Genomic DNA, 14,465 nt, shown 5'->3' on the forward strand with positions numbered 1-14,465 from the left:
TCATAAGTTTCTGATACTAAATATCTGATATCAATATATAGAAGAAAAGAGGCTGAGAAAGTAGCAGGTAAGTGAACACCGCACCGCACCGCATTGTTTGCAGTCCAATGCAACGACCAGATGAGGAAGAAACGCTGTCACCGCTTCGTAAAAACCAGTTTTTTATTGATTTCCTTTGTTTTTTATGTACCGTTTCTGAGAATTGGAGCTGAAAGTTTTCACCATGAATGAAATGCAACAACAGCAAGAGAAAAAGATTGATGGAAAGGCAGAGGATTCAAGAAATGAGAACCGACCTCCATTGATGGCTCTGAACCACGTTTCAAGGCTGTGTAGAAATGTGAAGGAATCCATAGATTTCTACACAAAGGTGCTGGGATTTGTTCAGACCGAGAGACCCCAAGCTTTGGACTTCGAGGGTGCATGGTTGTTCAACTATGGAGTCGGTATCCACTTGGTGCAGTCCAAAGAAGAAGATCAGAGATTGCCTTCCGATGCTCAGCACTTAGATCCCCAGGACAACCATATATCTTTTCAGGTATAGATTAAGTGCTAGCTATTGGAAAAACTATGACTTTGATCTTTTATGAATCTGGGGTTACTTGTTTTGTTAGTGTGAAGATCTGGAAGCAATGGAGAAGAAGTTGAAGGAGATGAATGTGAAGTTCATGAAAAGGAGTCTGGAGGAAGAAGATGGAACGAAAATGGACCAAATATTCTTCAACGACCCAGATGGATTCATGGTAGAGATATGCAACTGCGAGAATCTGAAACTCGTACCTGTTGAGTCACTCAGCAAGATCAAGATCCCGATGGATCGCCACACGCCACCCATGGAGACAAATCAGACATAGTCAAACTTTGCTTTTTCAAATGCTTCTTCATCTTGCTTCGTTAGCTTTCATGCTGAGTTTATCAGTCTCGTACACAACTAATCTTAAGTTTTAACTTCTGCTAACTTCTGCTATATAAATCTATTCTCAAGTTTAGGAAATATTTCTTACATTTATATCTTTAATGAAAGAATAATATAGATAGTTTGCGAAAGCTATAAACCTATATATGAGAAGTCTAATGACGAACGTAAACATGCTAAATGAATTTCATGATCGCAAGTTAATCCTACATACACACATATTATACATTATATTATATATATATACACGTGTGTGTGAATAATTGAAATTAAAGGATTCAAATATCATTGTGAAAGTGAAAATTTGAAATTATTTATAATTTTTTAATTTATAGTTTAGTATTTGTAGTTTGGATTAAATTAAATTTAAGTAAATTTCGTTGGATTTAATGTGGAATTAATTCAATTTAGCTTCATATAATTTTGATTTAATGTCACAAAATTTGATCTACTGTTTTTGACTTAAACCTACACAACTTAAATATAACTGAATTTGACTTATTGTAAAACTTGTTCAACTTAGTTAAATATGATTGATTCTGACCTAAGCATGGATCAGCTTGACTTGATATTGATCTGAATTAACTTAACTCTATAAAATTAGACCAATTTGACTCCGTTTAAGCTTACTCTACCCTTACACGAGTCTATCATTACTAAATTGATATACATTATAAAAAAGTAACAAATTTAAATTATATTATATAGAAAAACATTAAATATACGAAACAAGTTAAAATAACATCAATTCAAAATTAATATATTTAAATATATTCAAATTTATGTTTTTTTTTTCCAAGCTCAACGTTAAACTTAAAAGTAACAGTGCTTTTTTTTTCTGCCAATTGTGTGAGCTTCGTGCACATTATTTGGGCGAGTCTAGGTTTTGAGTTTTTGTTTCATTTTCTAATTCATAAAAAAACACAATATATATATGTGTATATATATATATTATATATATATATATATATATATATATTTATTGTGAATTTCCCCCCTTTTTTATATTTATTCTTTATTTGTTAAATGTTTCGAATTATATGTGTTAAATATTTGGTTAAATCTCAAACGATAGATATTAAATCGCAGGGAGGGCTCAAAAATGTCAATGAAAAAGTCTTTAAATTATTGCTTTTAACTTAATGAATATCTTAATCATTAATTATATTTATTAATTTTTTAAAAGTACATTTATCTTAAATTTTGTATATTTAACTGAGACGTTAAAATTAAAAACAAATATTTTATTGAATGCGATTGGTAAGGATGCATCTTTTTTATGGCAAGCAATTAATTTTATTTAAAAATAATTAATTTTATGAAAACAGTATTTAAAATGGTAAAATAGTTAAAGAATTATTTTAATTTCAAAATATTTAAATTTCATAAAAATAATTATTTAAAAATCGAAAACGACAAAGAAATTTTTTTTATTTAAAAAATATTATTACTTATAAAATTAAAAAATCATAAAAAACAAAATTTAGAATTTTATTATTAATATAAATAGTTTTATTTATTCTGTGGATAATTTTACAATTAAGAAAATAGTTAAGATAGATTTGAGGAAAATATCCAAATTTTCATCCTCTTAGTTAAGTGAATTTGAAGAGAAAAATCTTGCATTAAATTAATTTTTACTTTTTCTTGATATTTAATGCTTCGTTATGTATTGACAATATATACCTAAGACTGCAACATTCAAAGAATGAGGTGTTCGAATAATACTATTATATGTTGTGAAGTTGTGAATCAATGGGGGTAAGTAATCATTTTTGGAATTGAGGGAATCCATTAAGTAAAAATTGTTGTTTGTGAAGGAGAAATAATAACAATAAAAGCAAACAATAGTAATAATAACATCATTATTAAATAAGAACAATATTAAATAATAATAACATATTAATTTCAACTATAAAGGTAAAATAATAAACTAACATCTTAATTTATTACAACTTTATTTTTTATCAATTACATCAGTCAAAATTATCATAAAATTTTTAAAATTCCACATTCAAATCCATTCAATTTAATCTATACACCCCTTAAAAAATACAAAAAACTTTACTAATTCCATTCACTTGCTCCATCTCAAATTCATTTTAAAAAAACACACATTAATCTTTTAGAATTATGTATTGTAGTTTGGACTAAAATAACATAGATATGAATGACTCTTTTTTAAAAAATAATAAAAAATTATAAATTTGTTGGTGTTAAAAAGAATTAACCAAATATATATATATATATATATATATATATATATATATATATATATATATATATAATATTAACACCTTATGTATTTATGTCATCATCACATTAAATATATGCATGTTAAATTTATTTCATATAAATGCAATGACTAATTATTTTTATATAATTTTTTTCAGTGACGTAGTTAGTTTTAAATGATTTAAATCACTTCACCAAATAAATAACTTAGTGTATTGTTAAAATTTTAAATAAAACTAAATTCTTTATTTTTTTATCTTTAATTTGAAAGTAATTTATAACAAAACAAAACTCACAAACATAACCTAACCATCAGAAACTTATACAAATTATTTGTCATAAGAAAATACCGATGTACAGCTTATCCAAAATTTTAAAACAAAAAATTCAAATTCAAATTTATACAATTTAAGTAATAAAATTCTAAATATAGATAATTTCAATTGAGTATATAAATAAATAAGATTATTTATGTTCTTACATAACTTTAGGTCAAGGATATTTGTTATCAAGTTTTTTAATTAATGTATAAAAATAATATTTTTAGGTTTACATAAAATAATTTTTTTTAATTTAGAGAAGATAGATTTAATTAAGATTAAGTAATTATATGAGATGAAAGTGGATTAGAGAATTTCAATCTCAAATAGTTTCATATGAGAGGCTAAATGCACACAAATACCATACGTGTCAATCCCTAATTGGCGGTGCCACAGATTCGTGTTGCACCTTGTAGGAAATTATAATCCAGTGCGGCGTGTACTACTACACCATTCCAAGACCTGGATTAAACGGTTGTACGTTAGAGACAAGACCACCCTTCAAAGCCCAAAGTGTGTCACAGCGAGTGTATCTATAAACTTGAAACAACAGTTTTGACAACGCAAAATAATTTGTAGAAAACACGGTGAGAGAAGAAAAAGGGTGGAACAAGCACAACGGGGAGAGAAAGAGAGAGAGAGAGAGTGGTTCTTCTCACTCTCGCATTCCATAGATCAGATCCAAACACTCACAATTCCTAGATCTATTTCCGCTCTCCGCCCGACCTCTGAAATTTCTGATTCGTGATTTCAATTTCGTGTTTTCGCTGCAATTAGGTTTTCGGAGATCGAATGGCGTGCATAAAAGGGGTGAATCGATCGGCGTCGGTAGCGCTGGCGCCCGACGCGCCGTACCTTGCTGCCGGGACCATGGCTGGCGCCGTTGATCTGTCATTTAGCTCGTCCGCAAATCTAGAGATATTCAAGCTCGATTTTCAGTCGGACGATTCGGAACTGCCTGTCGTCGCCGAGTGCCCGAGCTCCGACCGCTTCAACCGTCTCACGTGGGGGAAGAACGGTTCTGGCTCCGAAGGATTCGGTCTCGGCCTCGTCGCTGGTGGGTTGGTGGATGGCAACATTGACATCTGGAATCCTCTCACTCTGATCCGGTAATGGACCTTTCTCTCACGTGTTGCTTTTGTTTTGAAATTGGACATGATATGTGTCTGTGGAGATTAGAGTTTCTAGGGTTAGATGGCCTGGTATCACTGGTTGAGTAGTTTTTGAAATGCATGAATTGGAGCAACAATTCAACATCCAAGATTAGGGGATGAAGCTCTGGAATTTTTTTATTGGATGATACAATTTTTGATGCAATTAAAATTAACATTCAAAATCGAATTGCTGTTTTCTCATTATGAATAATAATAAATATAATAATAATAATAATTATTATAATTATACTTTTTGGTATAGTACAGTGGCCATTTTCATTTGCTGCTTTAGCATTATTGAGTTAGAATAGTAATTTAAGAATACATTATATCGCGTACTGTTTGCATCCCCTTTTTTCTTCTACTTAATGAAGAAAGAATAAAGATTTCAGCCGGAAGATCATACCGAAGAAGCAGGGAGGTAAGGTATCTTCCCAAAGCATCAAATGCATCAGGTGGAAAGAGATGACCAACCCTTTTGTTAATACATAGCTTAGTTCTTTTAATGCTGTTCATTATATTTTGAAAGTGTTAGAATTGTGGAACTTTGTGTTTATGTTCCTTCACTCTCCTAGCGAGTGTGATGTAGTGGTTTCTCTGTGTAAGAAAATTGTGGAAGAATAGGAGATGAAGGTTTCCTAAAAGTATACTAATTCTGATGATTGATTCCTGAATTTTACATCCTTTGTGCAGAATTACTCAAATATTTTCATGTAAATGCAATGTGAACGTCTTTCCCTCAATTTTAAGTCATCTTTGCCTTTCAAATTTTTTAAGCTGAGCAATCATAGATGGATGCGTTGTCTGTTGATGGAAGTGTTTGGCAATCACCTAGATCCAAGCTATGCCAGCTCAAAATCTAGTTCTCTTCAAATTTTAACATTATAGAGTGGTTGTCACGAAAATAGAGAAAGGCAATAATTTCTGTTGGAGCAAACAAACTGTGCATAACTGATAAATCATTTTTCAATTTTGAATATTTTGGTTCATCGCTTAATTCAATGAAGTTATGATTTTAGTTTCGTCTACTATTTTTACTCTGTTCATCCAATGAGTTTATTTATTTTGGCATCTTTTCTCAGCTCGGAGTCAAATCAAAGTTCTCTTGTTGGACACCTTGTAAGACATAAAGGACCAGTAAGTTCTGCTTTACTTTTATAAGCCAACCTGATAAGTTTTAAATTTTCAATGTTCTTGACCATGTGTATTGTTCACTTAATTTAAAATCCTATACTGAATATTTTTATGTTTCAGGTTCGTGGTCTTGAATTTAATGTCATTGCACCAAATCTTCTCGCATCTGGTGCTGAGGATGGTGAAATTTGCATATGGGATTTGGTCAATCCTTCAGAGCCTACACATTTTCCACCACTAAAGGTCGGAGATTTTTCCCTTGAGAGTGTGCATGTTACATACATTTGCCCCTGTTTTGATGGATTAATAGGCTGTAATCTTCAGATATTTGTCTTTTTAATTTAATAATTTTCACACATTTAGTGTATATGATAATGGTGCAGAGTACTGGCTCTGCTTCCCAGGGAGAAATTTCATTCTTATCTTGGAACAGTAAAGTCCAGCACATATTAGCATCTACTTCATATAATGGGACCACAGGTGATGCACGAATTTAATCTACTCTTTATATTCTGTTCTGAATTTATGTTTGGTGGAAATTATATATATTTTGGTTCTATTTTTCTAGTGGTCTGGGACCTGAAGAAGCAAAAGCCAGTGATAAGGTAACCTGGTTGCTCATCTTCTGCCTTTCTTTTAGGAAGAAGTTTGGTATTCTATATCCAAAAATTATAACCTTATGTATCATTTGTAATCTGACAGCTTTGCAGATTCGGTCAGAAGGAGATGCTCTGTTTTGCAGTGGAATCCTGATGTTGCCACACAACTTGTTGTCGCATCAGATGAAGACGGTTCTCCTTCTTTGAGGGTATGTTATAGTTACTGCAAATTATTTGTCTTCTTATTTCAAGGATTGTATGCATTGACCTTATATGAGCATGTTGATCCAGCTTTGGGATATGAGGAATATAATTTCACCAATAAAGGAGTTTTCGGGACACACTAGAGGTAATGGAACCTGCTATTTTGTGTATAATTCTTGTGGTGATCTTTGTCAATGCTCCTTTTGTATGTTGGTGAACTTTATTTTTCTTAATTCCCTCCATCAGTTATCTTTTAGTTAAAAGACCAAAGCATGTGAGCAAGTACTGTTAGCTGTGGAGCCGGCCTGGGTAGATAATTGGACTTTTGGGTAGATTTTCATGTTCTCTTATTTTTCTAAATTTCTATGAATTATTCAGAAAGAGGAGGGGGAATTGGGGGGTGACATGGTGCTAGGAAGCTTCAATATAGCTGGTGACATGGATACCATATGGGCACAACTTTGACATAATGTCAATTTAGAAACTTTGGGAAACGACATGACTTGGTTATGGTATAATATATGGAAATAATATTAGTATTAGTTAAAAAGAACAAGCTTAAATTGGAAGAGAACTAATATTTCTTTTCATGAGTGAATAGAATACTGTTTGTTCAATTATATAATATTTCTACTTTTATTCGTGTAAAAATGAAAGTTCTCACAAATCAAAGTGGAAAAATTCCAAGATGTGAGTAGGAAATGTCCTTGAAGTGTCATACTGATACACGTTAGATATGAATATGATGTCTATTTAGAAGTTTCCTTACTTCTATTATGCCTTTTATATTCCTTGTTTGGAAACACTGCAAAAGCACTTCACTAATGTGCTTGGACTGGTATCCATTCATGTACATTTGTATGGTTGATTTTATTATATTATATAGTGCACAGTATAGAGCCAGTGTTGCCAAAAGGTGCCTGAATTGGGCAATTTACTTAAAAATCAAGGTATAATAAGTATATACTTATCAAATCCCTCCAAAAACTAGATGGTAGTCCGCTTTCCTTTCATTTTGGCAATTGAGCTACACCCTGGTAGGCATCTTGTATGATTTGGTGATAATTTTCTTTTTACTTGTATATTTTGTTATCTCTGCTGTGCTCTTCCTTTGTTAAATCTGTGTTTTATGGCTCTTGCTTTTGAACTAAGTATAATGTATTGTAAGATTGTCATGATTCTTGTTGAATTTTTGAGCAGATGGATGATAGCGTGAGGTTGTGATTTGTGATTTATAGTACTCGTAGTTTTATTTTGAAGCTATAGTCTCTTTCACTGTTTTTTAGTCTATCTGATTTGGTTTTGTTGCCTGAATTTCCCATATTAGGTGTGATTGCAATGTCGTGGTGTCCCAATGATAGCTCTTATTTGCTTACCTGTGGTAAAGATAGCCGAACTATATGCTGGGACATGATTTCTGGAGAGGTGGTGTTTGGTCTTTTTTACCCATCTCATATTCTGTTTGATGAATTCCAGAACTTTTATTACATTGACCTTTACATTTATAGAACTTTTGCTCATTGATGATGGTTTGTTTGGGTGGGGTGGGGCTACAGATAGCCTACGAATTGCCAGCTGGGACCAACTGGAATTTTGATGTGCATTGGTATCCTAAGATACCTGGAGTAATATCAGCATCTTCCTTTGATGGAAAAATTGGTATATATAATATTAAGGTACAAGTAATTTTGGTGGTTTATTTTTGTTTTGGTGAATTTTCACCTGATTTTGTTTGGCAAGTATGTGGAAGTCTGCTTTAAAGTTGTAAAAATTCATTTGGAGTGTAGGTGAATTGGACTGATACAAGAAAGTGACATGGATAAGGAAATCTTAGATTAGTTGTGGCTAAATTTTATTCACTATATTTATATTGGTCATAAATACAGTAGATAATTGTTATAGTGTCAGCATGAAGAAGTAGTGGTATAAATTGTATGATGAATTAATATTTTACTCTACAACATGTACAAGTATTTATATGGTTTACGAATTAATATTTTATTCTCTACAAATACAAAGTTTACATAATTGGATATAATATAATGATCACATTGTTCCTCATTATTCTCCGTCTCATTCTTTATCACACCAATCATGTTGTAACAATAAGTATTTTTTTTTGTTGAATTCATAGACATGACCCTGATTGTCAATTATAGACTGCATTGTGGAAAATGCTTTTTTTTTCATGTATCTTTTCCCCATGATCTTATTTTCATTAAATCACTCTTCAAGCAGGTGAGTATTTGCCTATAATCAATTTTTGACATTGAATTGGACCTTTTGTCAAAACCTGTTTTGCTTAGACTTGGTTTAATTGGGTTATTCATTACCGTGTTTTTCACGGAATTAGACTTATGTTTAATTTTTCCTTTTTAAGTCAAGTTAGACAAGAAATACAGTTTAAAAATGTAAGCAATTTTAAATTTGTTTTTCCTATTTTTAGTTTCCTTTTGGTATAGCAATAATTTGCATTTCAGATTCTCTTACTTTAGATCTGTAATATTTGTAATTATATGCAGGGTTGCCGTCAAAGTGGTGCTGGGGAAAATGATTTTAGTGCAGGTGATACTTTTTTCTTTACTTGTATGAAATTATTCATACTAGCTATTATAATTTTTTATATATCAACTGTACGTGACATACTAAAAAATCTTCTACGGATATTTCCTTTCTGTGCAGTACCACTGAGAGCACCAAAATGGTACAAGCGTCCTGCTGGCGTGTCTTTTGGTTTTGGAGGCAAACTTGTGTCTTTTCATCCCAGGGCATCTTCCACAGGTTCTCCTGGTGCTGGTGCTTCGGAGGTAAGGTTTTAGTGCTGTAATCGTATTTATTTAGCAAATTCTTAAAACTTTTTGCTGAATTCATTCTACAACTGATTTTCTAGGTTTATGTGCATAATTTGGTCACTGAAAATGGTCTAGTGAGTCGGTCTTCTGAATTTGAAGCTGCCATACAGAATGGTGAAAGGTCTTTGTTGAGGGTTTTATGTGATAAAAAGTCACTGGAATCAGAGTGAGTTCCATATACTCAGTGCAATATTGTCTCGTGATCTTTCTTTTTGATGTCTAACCTTTTGACTTTCTGAACAATGCTGATAATTTTTTTATGTTGTTATAGATCTGAGGAGGAAAGAGAAACATGGGGCTTTTTAAAAGTTATGTTTGAAGATGATGGGACCGCACGGACAAAACTCCTCTCACATCTTGGCTTCAATGTACCTAGTGAAGCAAAAGAAGTTAACGATGATCTTTCCCAAGAAGTAAATGCACTTGGACTGGAGGATACAACTGTTGACAATGCTGGACATGTGGCTACTAATGAATCAGTTAATTTCTCTGCTGATAATGGAGAGGATTTCTTTAACAACCTTCCTAGTCCAAAAGCTGATACCCCTTTATCTACATCTGCTGGCACTTTTGTTGTTGCTGAAAATGCCAATGGTTCCGAGAAAATTCAAGATGATGCAGAAATGGAAGAAAGCAGTGACCCTTCATTTGATGACAGTGTTCAGCATGCTTTAGTTGTTGGGGATTACAAGGGGGCAGTTATGCAATGCATTTCTGCAAATAAATGGGCAGATGCATTAGTTATTGCTCATGTTGGGAATGCTTCCTTGTGGGAAAGTACACGTGATCAGTACCTTAAAATGGTCCGATCACCATACTTGAAGGTAGCTAATGATGGCATTATATAAACTGTCATTATCTAACAATTTCTATCAAATACCTACCTGATATTTTGGTTTTTACTAATCTTGTGTATTTGTGTGTTATTGTCATTTTCAGATTGTATCAGCAATGGTGAGCAATGATCTGTTGAGCTTAGTGAACACTAGGCCCCTGAAATTCTGGAAGGAAACCCTTGCTCTTCTTTGTAGTGTAAGTCTTATTGGTCCTTGCTGCTAGTCAATTTTTTTGGTTGGAATTTGAAGTGCTGAAATCGTTCTAGTGTGAGGAGTTCTAGCAACCACTCTTTTCTATTGATTGGAAATCGCAAAATTTAGTAAGCCCTACTTCTGGATTAGCAGAGAGAATAGAAACTCATAACATGATAATTGGTGGGACCTACCAAAGTTTGTGATTTTCAATGAATAGCAAATAATGCCAACATTATTCTCTTCTAAGATTCCTGTTATTTTAACATGATAAAAGAAGTCAGAGTTACCTAATGAAGTTTTACCAGCTTTTCACCGTCACTTGCTCTTCTTTCTTAATGTACCCTGGTTTTCTTTGATACTTTATTATTTCTTGTTAAGATTTTGCCATCTCTAGAATTACTGAATCTTGAAAGCCTGCTTCAGTTCCCTTTCTCAATTTGTCTTTTAACTACATGTGTTTGTATTGTTGTTACTAGCAGTATATGTTTTACTGGATCAAGTTGAGTCCAAAATTTCTCTTATGGTACAAATTAGAAAAACGCCATATTAGCCATTAATTTTCATGATTGAGGTTATTTTGTATTGCACTCATTATTCATGTTATCAAATATTAACAGTTTGCTCAGAGAGATGAATGGACCATGCTTTGTGACACACTTGCATCGAAGCTCATGGGGGCTGGCAATACATTAGCTGCAACCCTGTGTTATATATGTGCTGGGAATATTGATAAAACTGTTGAAATTTGGTCAAGGAGCCTATCTAATGAGTACGAGGGGAAATCTTATGTTGACCTTCTTCAGGTAAGGTCAATACTTTTTGTTTTCACGGTTGCAAAATTGCCACTTAGCATTATTAAAACTTGTAAATTGACATAATTATATATTGTTAGGATTTAATGGAAAAGACTATTGTCCTTGCCTTGGCAACTGGGCAGAAGCGGTTTAGTGCTTCTCTGTGCAAGCTTGTTGAGAAATATGCTGAAATTTTAGCTAGTCAAGGGCTATTGACTACAGCAATGGAGTATTTAAAACTTTTGGGTTCTGAAGAACTGTCGCCTGAACTTACGATTTTGAAAGATCGAATTGCACTTTCTACAGAACCTGGTAAAAAGTTAATTGGACACAATGGGATGCTGATTGTTAGCTAGTGACATTTTGCATGCTGAGTTTTTTATTAGAACAGTGATATCATTATAATGTTATGAATAAACTTGGTATAGAATATTTGTGTGTTGCTATTATAGTATGATGTGATTTTGTACTTCCAACCAAATTTTGCTGTGTTTTTGGAGAAAAAGAGGGTTTGGGGGGGGAGGGAGGAGATATTGCTAGCAACTGAAAGAGGAGTTCGTGGTAGAAAAAGTATTTCTTGTTTTAGGAAGACTCGATCCATCTAGTGGTTGCTTAACTGCCACTCTTTGAACTTTCTTAATGAATATTGGAGTGTTTAATTGTTTATAAACTCAATGGTTTTACCTATGGTTCCTTTTTTGTAAATGCCATTTCTATCATTATTCTACTTTAAAAACTAGTCACTGTCAAATCACATATGGTATCTAGAGCTGCATTTCAGTTAAATCAATGTTAATCGTAAGGCCGAACACAATACTCTTTTTTTTTTTGTAAAGGATTCTTGATTGAAGAGACCTATGTACAAAATTCAGCTTCTTGTTTTTCTATTTTTGTCCAATGTTGAAGCTTTCTGTATACATGTCTTTTCTTCACTTTTTGTTTCCTTTTCAAATGGTTAATTGCTTGCAGAGAAAGAGTTCAAAACCGCTGCTTTTGAAAATACTCAAGCACATGGTGGGTCCTATTACGGTGCCGATAATTCCAATTATAATAGAAATTACTATCAGGTAATTTTTGTTCTTTGGCATTTTTTTGATGCAATAAGTACTCTCTTTCTATGATTTGAAATTATTCCATGTGTTTCATCATCTAGGAGTCAGTACCCACTCAAGTGCAGCATGGTGTTTCTGGAATTCAATATCCTGATAGCTATCAACAGCCGTTTGATCCTAGATACGGAAGAGGTTATGGTGCTCCTACTCCACCCCAGCAACCTCAACAGCCTAATTTGTTTGTTCCACCGCAGACCACCCAAGTTGCACAAACTCCCCAGGTATGGTATCATATCATGTAACTTCTCAAAAGAGAGCTGTTGTTGTAGTGTGTGTGGATAATGTTTATAATAGAATAAAGCTTAGTGAAAACTTGATTTTGAATCCAAATATATGGACAATATATAGGGTTTTTTTTTTGGGGGGGGGGGGGGGGGAATAGATACTTTCTTTAAAGCTCTTTTAGAGACATCATTTTCACTTTTAAATTAGTTGAGCTGAACATGCTCTTAAGTGAGTTTTGACTCCAAATGGTTGATTCTTGAGTAGAAAAGTTGCTTCGGAATGTAATTTCAAATTCAAGTGGTGGCAATGCAACCATTTCCTTGATATGCCAGAAGAATGTTTGAAATTTAAACTTTGGCTATGATACATGGTCGTTAATATTTGGGTTTGGAACATTCTTATTTAGTTTTGTTACCAGTAGATGGTGCAATGAGGGAAATTCATGCTCTGTCACCCTTGTATAATCTTGGATTTTGGTTTACCGTGTTTTAGTTGCAAATTCTAATAAGATTCAATGTTATATTCCATCAAAAATTCAAATTGTTTTTTATTTGTACTTTTTCCCTTGTTGCTTTCTTAAATCTAAATATTTGTTGTAGCTGAATTTCTCAAGTACTGTTGTTGCACCACCTCCTTTGAGAACTTTTGATCCTCAAACTCCTCCCGTGCTTAGAAATGTGGAGCAGTATCAGCAGCCAACATTGGGTTCTCAGTTGTATAATGTCAGTCAACCTTTTTAATTTCAATTTTGATATTATCAAGTGCTTGAGGCTACCTGAGGATTAAGCCGATATTTTGTCTATTTCAGACAACCACCAATCCACCTTACCAGCCTACACCCTCTGCTACATCACAAGTGGGCTTGGGTCATGGCCACAACCTGTCTCAAGTTGCTGCCCCTACACCAAATCCAATGGGATTCATGCCAGTCCCCAGTTCTGGTGGTGTCCAAAGACCTGGGGTGGGATCAATACAACCACCCAGTCCCCCTCAAGTGCAACCTGTGCAACCAGCTGCCGCTCCACCCGCTCCACCTCCAACTCTGCAGACTGCTGATACTTCAAAAGTACCTGGTAATTGTTTTGTGGTATCCTGGAATTTGACATTGACTAAATTAAACCTGAACTTTCCTGTGCTAATTTTACAATTGGGTCACTAAACATCTTATATTCTACTTTTTCACTCATCATCTTTGTTGCACTATTTGCTTGCTTTGACTATGGCAGGGCATCAAATGCCTATTGTCACAACATTGACAAGACTCTTCAACGAGACATCAGATGCCCTGGGAGGTTCCCGTGCAAACCCAGCAAAGAAGCGGGAGATAGAAGACAACTCGAAGAGACTTGGTGGGTTGTTTGCCAAGTTGAATAGTGGAGACATTTCCAAAAATGCTTCTGATAAGCTCCTTCAGCTTTGTCAGTCATTAGACAATGGTGATTTTGGTACAGCCTTACAAATTCAGGTAACAGTTGCAATTTGCAAATGTAAATTATTGTATTTGCCTATTTGAAGAGCTTGCATCGTATTCACATTCTATCTGTTTTACTCGTGTTGCAGGTTCTTCTCACTACTACCGAGTGGGATGAATGCCAATCCTGGTTAGGTTCACTCAAGCGGATGATCAAGACAAGGCAGAGCGTGAGACTAAGTTAAAAAAGTTACAGATTTCATTTTACTGATTTTGGAAAATTTTCGTGTGATTAGCGTCTTGCAGCAGTGATTGCTTATCCTCTCATCTATGTACACAGACTACTGCCATCACTAGATTTCAGGTGCAGGGGTTTTGATTCTATGTGCTTCTACAATTTCTTGCTGTGTCTGCAGCTTTCACATCGACTGTTATTAAAAGCTGTTACTGAAGATAGTTTTCAGGAAATGATCAGAAA

General features: G+C 33.7%; 2 protein-coding genes across 2 annotated transcripts; both read left to right on the forward strand.

The window, feature by feature from the left end:
* Positions 1-223: 223 nt before the first annotated feature.
* Positions 224-854, forward strand: LOC124828034 (glyoxylase I 4). Its single transcript, XM_047301238.2, has 2 exons — positions 224-538; positions 615-854. Exons 1-2 carry the CDS (start codon positions 224-226, stop codon positions 852-854), a joined length of 555 nt encoding a protein of 184 aa, XP_047157194.2.
* A 3,126-nt stretch (positions 855-3,980) lies between these two features.
* LOC124828035 (protein transport protein SEC31 homolog B-like) lies at positions 3,981-14,371 on the forward strand. Its single transcript, XM_088098557.1, has 22 exons — positions 3,981-4,580; positions 5,708-5,762; positions 5,880-6,002; positions 6,143-6,239; positions 6,328-6,364; positions 6,462-6,567; positions 6,650-6,707; positions 7,890-7,987; positions 8,119-8,238; positions 9,085-9,127; positions 9,245-9,369; positions 9,453-9,580; positions 9,686-10,238; positions 10,354-10,446; positions 11,063-11,248; positions 11,338-11,551; positions 12,209-12,306; positions 12,393-12,572; positions 13,176-13,298; positions 13,385-13,649; positions 13,803-14,041; positions 14,137-14,371. Exons 1-22 carry the CDS (start codon positions 4,264-4,266, stop codon positions 14,230-14,232), a joined length of 3,354 nt encoding a protein of 1,117 aa, XP_087954683.1. The 5' UTR covers positions 3,981-4,263; the 3' UTR covers positions 14,233-14,371.
* Positions 14,372-14,465: the final 94 nt, after the last annotated feature.

The sequence above is a fragment of the Vigna umbellata genome, chromosome 9, assembly GCF_029865625.1.
Source record: "Vigna umbellata cultivar VRB3 chromosome 9, Vumbellata_1.0, whole genome shotgun sequence".
Taxonomy (NCBI): Eukaryota; Viridiplantae; Streptophyta; class Magnoliopsida; order Fabales; family Fabaceae; genus Vigna; species Vigna umbellata.

Excerpts from the sequence above, each read along its gene's own strand:
- LOC124828035 (XM_088098557.1), top strand. The coding sequence starts at position 4,264 with ATGGCGTGCATAAAAGGGGTGAATCGATCGGCGTCGGTAGCGCTGGCG. Across the intron at positions 6,003-6,142 it reads CACATTTTCCACCACTAAAG|AGTACTGGCTCTGCTTCCCA; the intron begins GTCGGAGATTTT and ends ATAATGGTGCAG. Across the intron at positions 12,573-13,175 it reads AAGTTGCACAAACTCCCCAG|CTGAATTTCTCAAGTACTGT; the intron begins GTATGGTATCAT and ends TATTTGTTGTAG.
- LOC124828034 (XM_047301238.2), top strand. The coding sequence starts at position 224 with ATGAATGAAATGCAACAACAGCAAGAGAAAAAGATTGATGGAAAGGCA. Across the intron at positions 539-614 it reads ACAACCATATATCTTTTCAG|TGTGAAGATCTGGAAGCAAT; the intron begins GTATAGATTAAG and ends TTGTTTTGTTAG.